The 11,462-nt window shown below is 33.8% G+C and overlaps 1 protein-coding gene across 1 annotated transcript in view; it reads right to left on the bottom strand.

Annotated features, from left to right (window-relative positions):
• Positions 1-243: 243 nt before the first annotated feature.
• LOC107707624 (upstream stimulatory factor 2-like) overlaps positions 244-11,462 on the bottom strand; it is a 16,936-nt gene continuing 5,717 nt past the window's right edge. The window contains exons 5-10 of the mRNA XM_016511700.1: positions 8,886-8,973; positions 5,567-5,605; positions 2,828-2,886; positions 2,500-2,594; positions 2,247-2,375; positions 244-1,378 (exon numbers count right to left, since the gene is read on the bottom strand). Coding sequence (XP_016367186.1) covers positions 1,289-1,378; positions 2,247-2,375; positions 2,500-2,594; positions 2,828-2,886; positions 5,567-5,605; positions 8,886-8,973 — 500 coding nt within the window. The 3' untranslated portion in view covers positions 244-1,288. The remainder of the gene's footprint in view (positions 1,379-2,246; positions 2,376-2,499; positions 2,595-2,827; positions 2,887-5,566; positions 5,606-8,885; positions 8,974-11,462) is intronic.

Below are 11,462 nucleotides of genomic sequence, written 5' to 3'. Positions count from 1 at the left end.
TATTAAATTTTATTTCATTTAATTTTAAATAAAATGAAATGAAATGAAATACAATACAATAAAATAAATAAAATAAAATAAAATAAAATTGAAGAGTCCAAACAACTTGTGCACTATATACCACATTTTCTTAAATGTGTGAGGAAAAGAACAAATAGCAAAATAAAAATAAGTAAAATAAAACAAAAAATAAAGAAATTAAAACATTAAAATAAAATGAAATAAAATGAAATCTTTCCTGTCGCTTTGTAAATCAAATTGAAAATGAAAATGTCATTGGTTTTCGTGTCTCTTGCCGCTGTATTTTGAGAGCAATGGTTAATCAGTGAATAATGATTGAATTATGGAGAAAAATAACAGCCTGGAACTAAATGCTATTTATATAAATATGGCACAAAATGTTCAGGCACTCACCAAGTAAACTAAGAACAAAACCGTAACTTTTGAGGATTGCAAATACGCTTAGCAACCAAGACAGGCCATTACATTTTCAGGTGTTTTAGACCTGGTGATTAGATTAAGGTAACAGAATAAACCTCTAACACACAATAACAAACATTTCTTCAGTCCTGAGATGTCCAGCATTTAGCTACAAGGCTTTGTGAATATTTTCTCATTTGCTTCTTAGATTAGACGATGCTTTCCGAACTGTCTTCCGAAGGCGATCCGAGATAAGAAGCTAATAATCCCAGACGGAGCTCATTTTCTTGCATCAGAGCTTTCTTTCAGCGGGAGCCGTACGCAGGTGCTTTTGTTACGATTTTAACACTAAATTTCACTGGAACCGCTAATGACATTTCATCACGGCTTCATTCGTCCCGTAACGAGCTTTCGAAACACCACAAAGCGGCAGATTTTCTCCGGGAGAATTTTTAATTAAACGAGGCATTGCACAAACAACTAATACTTCAAGTAAAGCATGAAGACAAAATTGAAAGCAACAAAGCTGGAAAATTAGGAAAAGCAAAAGGAAAATGTCTAGGGTGTATTATAGAGCGGGGACAACTAAAAACACATAATGAAAGCTGTCTAACTACAGTATATTCCACTGTTTAGTTCGGAGTTAGTTAGGAAGAATAACTAGTCATGGGCTCCTGGTGTTGTGGTGCTAATGGAAACTTCTTGACCTTTGACCTCATCGGTAGCAAGCCGGACTGTATCAGACATCAGCGCTGAAGAGGATCCAGTCTCTGAGACTGTCATTCGGCCCACTGCAGTCCTGTGTCATTCTCTGAGGGCCTTTTGTCATCTGGATTGGCCAGAATCTCTTTCCCAGAATGTCTGAGACTCATTGTGCCGAGGCGTCTGCGATCGTGTCTCTGCCGTGATGCTCCAGCTGCGCTCGCAGAAGGCCGTTCTTGCTCTTGAGCTCCTCCAGCTGAAAGCAACAACACAGAAAATGATTATTAAATATGAAGATGTTTTAGATATGTACATTTATGCATTTGCCAGACACTTTTATGCAAAGCAACATTGCATTCAAGCCATACATTTTTACAATACAATAAAATAAATAATATAATAAAATTGTATATATTAAATTAAAATAGTATAAATAAATAAAACTAAATATAAAATGAGTTACTGGAGATATTACATTAAAGTAATCAAATAGTATAAAATAATAATATAAAAATAAAACATGAGTATAAAATAAAAGTACAAATTAAAATGAAACAAAATTGTATAAAATAAAAATTGTATAAATAGTATAAAATAAAAATTAAATAGTATAAAATAAAATCATACAAATGTTCGTTATTAGATTTCAGGGAGGACAGACAGGATTTCCCTGTTTGTTTAAAAAAAAATTATTCACAACATATACTCAAACATTCACAACAATAGTTATGATGTCTAATATGAGCTCATTAACATATGCCCATCCACATTTACATATTAACAGCTATTCAGCCCACTTTGATGAACAGCAATATGAACTTCACATGTGAAGAGGTCAGCCAATCACAGAAGGTCATTTGCATATAGTCTTAAAGGCACAGTAACAAAAATAGCCTGTTGAATTCTAAGGATCATCAAAAGGGGGAAAAAAAGTAATTGTGGCTGTTTTTTGTGCAAAAAAAACTTAAATTGGCTTAAAAAAGAGGAATATGGTTCCTAGGAAAGATATCTTTAAGAAAATGTTGATTCAGCCTAAAATAATGAATATGTCAATGCAAAGAATAGGGATTACATGACAAGGTCAGTGACGAACCACCACTAAGCTGCTGTTAAAGGCGTCATACCTGCTGTCTGAGCAGCTCATTGTCCATCTGCACTCTCTCCACTCCTCTCAAACTCTCCTGCAGCCGCTGGTTATGTTGCTTCAGCTCGCCAATGTAATCACACGCCTTTGACAGGATCCCACCTTTACTCTGGAGGAACGAGAAACGCAATGCATTTGAGAGAGAGATGCAGTTTCAAGGCATCTGTTGCAAATAACATGTCAATACTGAGGTCAGATCTTCATTTAGGGGAAAAAAGCATCATGCAGCTCACCGCTCCAGTCTTGGTGCCGTCTATGCTGCAGTCTGGGATGATTTTTGAGAGCGCCACAATCCAGTTGTTGATTTTGTCTCGCCGTCGCCTTTCAACTGCACATCAACAACAAGAACGATCAGAGGCAAAATCTAGGACATATTGTCCAAAATTGCACTACATGTTCAGTCCATCAACCCTCTACTGGCCTCTACAGGCAGATTTCCATCAGTGCCTGCTGAGAGTCATCTTCAGTATCAATATCTTTGGAGTGGTCACAGTAAGAGTTATCCAGACCCTGTTGCTTTGCTTTCATTTACAGAGTAAAGACTAGATTATGATAATTGACCTTCATTATGCTGTGCTCTTCTCCTCTCGTCTCTAGGAGTGCGCAGACTGTCCATTTTCCTAAAGTAATAATGGGAAAAAATAGAATAATATGCATATTTCATACATTCCTTCACTTCTATATCTCAGTGAAGGTGTTTTGAAAACAAAATCAAGACTTTGTAAAAGAGCATAATAGGACCCCTTTAACATCTGCAACCTTACCTTTCCAATATTCAAAACAAAAACAAAAAAACACAAAAATCACAAATAAAGAACAAACACTAAACAAAATAAAATGGAATAAAAAATGCATATGCATTATTTGATATATTTCTTAGCTTTAAAATCTCAATGTAAGTATTTTACAAGGCTTGCAATCTTATTTTTATAAAATATTCATAATATAATATATTCAAATAAAAAACAACAAACTAAACAACTAAAGAAAGAATGAATGAATGAATGAAAACTAAACAAAGATAAAATAAATGATGAATAAATAAATAAATAATATAACAAAAATTAAAAATATATAATATATAAATATATAAATAAATACATAAAACAAATAAAGAACAAACACTACATAAAATAAAATAAAATAGAGACTGCGATTTAGTAAAGTTAATTTTATTAAAAATGTGTTATCTCTAAAGTTATAATTTAAAATGTACTGCTTTGGAAAATAATAATAATAAACAAAATTCATTTTTTGTTTGGGATTGATTAACAAAAGTATAACTCTTTTAACTCTAGAGACAAGCCTTGTCAGTCTTACTTGAACTATTTGCACAAAACTTAAATTACAGGTCAATACTGTGTAAAGTACGCTGTAAAAAATTGTTTGTGCTGCCTTTCAATTTTAAGTTTACTCAACTAAAATATCCAAGTTGTCACTTAGTACAACTTAACATTTCAAGCTGACTAAACATAAAATTTAGAGGCAGCATGAACACTTACTTCTTTGAGTTGAAACAACTTTTCTTTTTTTCACAGTGTAAGTGTTCATAAAAAATTTCAGCAATGTTGTGTGGATCTCATTTGCTTTTATCATGTATGTAGGCCTATTTACATTAAATCTGCCATCATCCACCCTACACTCATGATATCGGTACTGGCCATTAGCCCATATTGGTCAACCACTAGCAGGTATGACAAACTTAGTCCCAGCTTTGTAAAGTTGAAGCTAGAATTAGTGCGGACTGGCAGATATCTGCGTAAGGTCTCTCTGCCCTTCACGTCTGATCTCAGGGGAGTCGTGGCATCGGCTGTGTTCATTAGGTTATAAATTGCAGCGCTGCAAACAGCTGCCGTCTGCAACGAGGCCCGACTTTAGCCTAATGACACAACTGTTCTCCGTGTGAATCTTCCCTCAGGTACGCTTTAATTAAGTCACGACTCCGCAACGTCGTGTCTGTCACACAACACGGGGTAAAGCATCTCACAAAACGCCAGGAAGGAAGCGAGATGCTTTATCTGTGTTACACTACAGGAAGTCTATTCCTACATCTCTTTATATTAAAAGCACTATATACAGACGTGACTTGAAATGCACAGAAGACTATGGAAGCCCATTTCCGCCACTGAAAAAAAAAAAAAAAAAAGGTTATTGCGACTTTTTATCTCACAATTCTGACTTTTTTCACAGAATTGTGTGATATAAACTCACAATTGCGAGTTACAAAGTAAGAATTGCGAGTTTTTATCTGCGTGATACAAACTCACAATTCTGACTTTTTGCTCGCAATTGCAAGTTCTAAAGTCAGAATTGTGAGATATAAACTTGCAATTGCGAGTTAAAGTCCAATTTTGAGGGTGGGGAAAAGACTGATATGTTCTCAGAATTCTGAGTTTATATCTCGCAGTTCTGACTTTATTTCTCAGAATTGCAAGTTAGTTTATATCTCACAATTATGACTTTTCAACTCGCAATTGCGAGTTCATATCACGCAATTATGAGAAAAAAAGTCAGAATTGTGAGATAAAAAGTCGCAATTACCTTTTTTATTTTTTATTCAGTGGCGGACACGGACTTCTATAGAAGACTGTGTTAAACTAAAGAACCACAGTATACAGTGAAGTGCAAATTCTGCGCCACCAGTGGTAGCAAATGGAATTGCAACTTATTTTGTTTGAGAGGCCTGAATGGACAGGACATAATAATATTGTCTCAAGCAATGGCATGTACTTAGGTGCAATTGCGAGTTAAAGTCCAATTTTGAGGGTGGGGAAAAGACTGATATGTTCTCAGAATTCTGAGTTTATATCTCGCAGTTCTGACTTTATTTCTCAGAATTGCAAGTTAGTTTATATCTCACAATTATGACTTTTCAACTCGCAATTGCGAGTTCATATCACGCAATTATGAGAAAAAAAGTCAGAATTGTGAGATAAAAAGTCGCAATTACCTTTTTTATTTTTTATTCAGTGGCGGACACGGACTTCTATAGAAGACTGTGTTAAACTAAAGAACCACAGTATACAGTGAAGTGCAAATTCTGCGCCACCAGTGGTAGCAAATGGAATTGCAACTTATTTTGTTTGAGAGGCCTGAATGGACAGGACATAATAATATTGTCTCAAGCAATGGCATGTACTTAGGATTGGATTATCTGCTAAATAATGGAAAACAGGCATGTTTGAGTGTCTGAAAATGTTTGGAAATTATTACTTTTGCAGCTCTGTATTTTCTGTACACCTGCCAGTTTTGTGTTTATTTGAATTTATTTTGTTAATGGGATGTAAAAGTTCTTCTTACCAGTTATAACCTTCATGCTCTTGTGCATTGTGTTCACCTGTGCAGAGTGGAAAATATATTTCAGACATTTCAAAAAACACATGAAAAATTATCTAATGAATGACATTTCAGCTTAAACATGGATAGAAAATGACAGAAACAGTTTGCTTTGATGGTTACCATCATTGCTGAAATAAAAATCTGATGAACAGAAAAATCTATTGAGAAATACATTGGAATGTATACAACTTGCAATTTATGCAGTATTTATACCGAGCAGAATATGCAATTGTCTGTATGCATGGAAGACCTAAATAACGTGCCAAACTTTTGGATGAACAACAGAGCAAAACATCATTTTTGACACAATATTTGACCACACTTCAAAATATTATTTCTGAGATAATTATTGGATGCCTGCTGAATTAAAAATTTGCAGTGTAGTTCATGTGACAACAGCGTAGCGTACTACTGTTGAAATAAAATAAAAAAATAATGCAATTAAAAAATATTTTAAAAATTACTAAAATAAAAATCTGTAACTGAAATTAAACAAAATACAAATATTAGATGAAACACTTCTTAAACAAATATTAGAAATGTTTTAAGTTTTTCATCTAATATTTATATTTTATTTTATTTCAGTGGCAACTAACTGAAATAAAGTTGATTTACTAAATGTATAAAATTAAAACAAATAAAAAATCATTAAAGCTATGTAGAAGTATAAAAAAACTAATAAAAATTTAAAATGCACAACTAAAATTAAAATAAAAACTGAAAATATATATAACAAGTGAATTTAAAATATAAATACATACTATAATAGCATATATAAATACAAAAAAAAAACCTCTTGTACTATGTATCTGAGTGATTAATATTCCATTCTGAACACAACCCACACTCTCTAACTATAGTGGCTTTTATCCCAGGATCTAATAACCTGAAGGATTTGGAATTCTAATGGAAGAAAGTAAGATTAGGACTCTTGTGCCATTCATGTCACATAAGCTGCAAAAGCGGTCTGTGTCCTAAAGAAGGAAATAATCAAACAAGAACGACTGAAACAAACACCTCTGCCACGTGATTCTTCAGCTAGATATTTCTACCGAGCTTATTTTAGAGGCTAAGGATGTTGCAACCGCACAAACGTTTGAGCATCACCCATTTTCACCACACTTCTGCTTCTGCGGTGTAAAAACAGCTGAGCACCTTCAAAAGGAAGCACAGCAAACCACGCTCTCCCATGAATTCTGACTGAATTTGAGCACATGATCCTGTCAGGAAACAGAATCATGACAAACAGCCCTGTTTTCATGTAGATTCACTGATGTGCTAGTGGGATCCCAAGGTTAAATGGAGAGCAAGGCACAAAAAGAAAACATGCAGCGATGCAACAAAAGAGCCTGCAGACAATCACTCCTTGAGTAAATCCCATCCCAAATTCAAAAGACTATCCCCCGACACTGTATTATTTAACCAATAAAGGTGTAAATGTTATGAATTTTAAATAAATGTAGTCAAAGAATCAAATTACGCTTTAAGGGACACCTGTGGCATGCTGTAAATGCTGGTTTTTTTTTGTACTCACACAGTATACATATGTGTGCGTGGAGCTAAAGTCAGCTGAGAGGCAGAATGCAGAGCATCTGAAGGAGTCATCATCACGTAGAATTGACCTAAATGAGAGAGACGACAGATGTTGTATTGCTCCACATACTAAATTCAAATCACATTTACTGCCACCGGGAGAACTCATGTTTATCCTAAAAAGAGAGTTACTGAGAGTTCAAAGATGGCTGGTATGACTAAAATATTATTTATATAAATACATACATTTTACATTGTACATTGTGTGTGTGTGTGTATACATATATAAAAATGATGCATTAAGAGCCTATGACAGAAACAGTTTGCTTTGATGGTTACCATCATTGCTGAAATAAAAATCTGATGAACAGAAAAATCTATTGAGAAATACATTGGAATGTATACAACTTGCAATTTATGCAGTATTTATACCGAGCAGAATATGCAATTGTCTGTATGCATGGAAGACCTAAATAACGTGCCAAACTTTTGGATGAACAACAGAGCAAAACATCATTTTTGACACAATATTTGACCACACTTCAAAATATTATTTCTGAGATAATTATTGGATGCCTGCTGAATTAAAAATTTGCAGTGTAGTTCATGTGACAACAGCGTAGCGTACTACTGTTGAAATAAAATAAAAAAATAATGCAATTAAAAAATATTTTAAAAATTACTAAAATAAAAATCTGTAACTGAAATTAAACAAAATACAAATATTAGATGAAACACTTCTTAAACAAATATTAGAAATGTTTTAAGTTTTTCATCTAATATTTATATTTTATTTTATTTCAGTGGCAACTAACTGAAATAAAGTTGATTTACTAAATGTATAAAATTAAAACAAATAAAAAATCATTAAAGCTATGTAGAAGTATAAAAAAACTAATACAAATTTAAAATGCACAACTAAAATTAAAATAAAAACTGAAAATATATATAACAAGTGAATTTAAAATATAAATACATACTATAATAGCATATATAAATTTAAAAAAACTTGTACTATGTATCTGAGTGATTAATATTCCATTCTGAACACAACCCACACTCTCTAACTATAGTGGCTTTTATCCCAGGATCTAATAACCTGAAGGATTTGGAATTCTAATGGAAGAAAGTAAGATTAGGACTCTTGTGCCATTCATGTCACATAAGCTGCAAAAGCGGTCTGTGTCCTAAAGAAGGAAATAATCAAACAAGAACGACTGAAACAAACACCTCTGCCACGTGATTCTTCAGCTAGATATTTCTACCGAGCTTATTTTAGAGGCTAAGGATGTTGCAACCGCACAAACGTTTGAGCATCACCCATTTTCACCACACTTCTGCTTCTGCGGTGTAAAAACAGCTGAGCACCTTCAAAAGGAAGCACAGCAAACCACGCTCTCCCATGAATTCTGACTGAATTTGAGCACATGATCCTGTCAGGAAACAGAATCATGACAAACAGCCCTGTTTTCATGTAGATTCACTGATGTGCTAGTGGGATCCCAAGGTTAAATGGAGAGCAAGGCACAAAAAGAAAACATGCAGCGGTGCAACAAAAGAGCCTGCAGACAATCACTCCTTGAGTAAATCCCATCCCAAATTCAAAAGACTATCCCCCGACACTGTATTATTTAACCAATAAAGGTGTAAATGTTATGAATTTTAAATAAATGTAGTCAAAGAATCAAATTACGCTTTAAGGGACACCTGTGGCATGCTGTAAATGCTGTTTTTTTTTTGTACTCACACAGTATACATATGTGTGCGTGGAGCTAAAGTCAGCTGAGAGGCAGAATGCAGAGCATCTGAAGGAGTCATCATCACGTAGAATTGACCTAAATGAGAGAGACGACAGATGTTGTATTGCTCCACATACTAAATTCAAATCACATTTACTGCCACCGGGAGAACTCATGTTTATCCTAAAAAGAGAGTTACTGAGAGTTCAAAGATGGCTGGTATGACTAAAATATTATTTATATAAATACATACATTTTACATTGTACATTGTGTGTGTGTGTGTGTGTGTGTATACATATATAAAAATGATGCATTAAGAGCCTTATTTTGTCTTCTGGGAAACATGTAAGTATCTTCTGTAGCTTTTGAAGGGCAGTACTAAATGAAAAAAATATGATATTTAGGCAAAATAAGAAAAATGTCCACATCTTCATTCTGTTCAAAAGGCTCTTAATGCATGGTTTTTCGTTCTGGAGCATCAGTGAGCGTTTGAACCTTCTGTAATAGTTGCATACGAGTCCCTCGGTTGTCCTCAGTGTGAAAAGATGGATCTCAAATCCATACAGTCACTGTTGGAAAAGGTTCAAATACACAAAAATGCTGGAAAACCAAAGAATTTGTGGGACCTGAAGGATTTTTCTGAAGAACTGCAGGCAGTTTAATTCTGAAGAACAAACAAGGGACTCATGAACAACTATCACTAAACAAAAAAACACAGCTGTGGATCATTCAGTTAACAACACAGTATTACGAATCAATTTGAATGGGGTCGTTTTTATAAATTCAACTATTATTTTCTCTTGTGGACTATATGTAAACATCTTTTATGTGAAATATCTTATTCAGTACTAAATAAACAATGGATGCATTTTGTATGATCCCTCTTATTTTGGTAAAATAATTAACATTTTGCAGATTCTGCAAGGAGTATGTAAACTTTTGACTTCAGCTGTATATATATATATGTGTGTGTGTGTGTGTGTGTGTGTGTTTACATTATTGCATATATAAAATATAACTACTTTGGGATAATCAATAAAAAAGAAATACATATTTATTTCAAAAAAAGATACAATAATGAGATCAAGCACCTTTCATTTGTAATTAAATTATAAAATCTGATTATTCACAATAAGTAAACACTGACCTCATCAAATGGATACTGAAAAGCGTGAGCTGCATTTGAAATCATTGTGAAATGCAGATAAACACATGCTTTTGAAACTGTAAACCATCTAAGACTAAACTAATGAATGCATTACTTGATGGAAGAACCATTACTCTGTTTTGTGTGGTTTTTAAGAACTTAATTTAACCAAGGTGAAAGCACTGTAAAGGACAACCTCTCAATCTATTGAAGCATGTTGCATTTGATTCTATAAACCTCTATAAAACTAATACGTACCTGCTGTTTGTGTGAGTGTAGGGTCAGCTGCTGTCTGCATGGACATGGCCATGGCTGTCTTCTCTCCAGTATCTTCTCCAGCAGGACTGTCTTCATTACTGAAAGAGTTTTGAATTACTGTCTGGGAGAGAACAGGCGTGAAACATTTTACAACCCACAAACAAACGCGGAACATCTGGCTATTTAGTTAGAGTTGAGTTTGTACAATTTTCATCTTCTGCTCTGACATGTTGTCATGTTCTGCTGCGCGTTGAATGAGATTTGTGGAACATCACAACATAATGAATAAGTATAAGTGAATGGGAGGGGAAGTAAAAGTGGTGCTGATGCAGGGACCGAGCTGGTTGCCATAGTGACGCATATGTTGCTTCCATACCTGCTGGGATTTAGTGAGGTTGGATGCAGAGACCACATTAACTGGCCCTCTGACTTCACCTCTACTCTGCAGTCGCTGGTCTGTCACCCGAGGAGGACAAAGACACAGACTTTCATTACTAGGGTTGGTTAAAATATAGATTTTTCAGATTAATTGTGCTTTTCATGTGAATAATCCAATATTGATTATTTTTCAAATGATTGTTGAACAATATGTATAGCACCATTTCCAGAACTTTTTCGGGTCTTGAAATAGCACTAGCGGTCAAAAGTTTGGAATGTTTAAGAATTTCGGTGTTTTTGAAAGAAGCGTCTTCTGCTCACCAAGGCTGAATTTATTTGATCAAAAATACAGTAAAAACAGCAAAATTGTGAAACACTTTTACAATTTAAAATAACTGTCTTCTATGTGAATATATGTTAAAATGAAATTTATTTCTGTGATGCAAAGCTGAATTTTCAGCATCATTACTCCAGTCTTCAACGTCACATGATCCTTCAGAAATCATTCTAATAAGCTGATTTTGAGCTCAGTTATTATCAATTATTATTGGTGCTCAATTATTAATAGTGGTTCTTATTATTATCAGTGCTGAAAACAGTTTTTGCTGCTTAATACTTTTGTGGAAATATGATACATGTTTTAAGGATTCTTTGATGAATAGAAAGTTTAATGAACATCATTTAATGAAATCTTTTGTAACAATAAATGTCTTTACTGTCACTTTTGATCAATTTATTGATCAATCCTTGCTGAATAAATGTATTACTTTCTTTCTTAAAAAAAAAAAAAACTTATTTACT

Source organism: Sinocyclocheilus rhinocerous, unplaced genomic scaffold, assembly GCF_001515625.1.
Source record: "Sinocyclocheilus rhinocerous isolate Xijiao unplaced genomic scaffold, SAMN03320098_v1.1 scaffold235, whole genome shotgun sequence".
Lineage (NCBI taxonomy): Eukaryota > Metazoa > Chordata > Actinopteri > Cypriniformes > Cyprinidae > Sinocyclocheilus > Sinocyclocheilus rhinocerous.
This window is presented reverse-complemented; position numbering and strand designations above follow the sequence as displayed.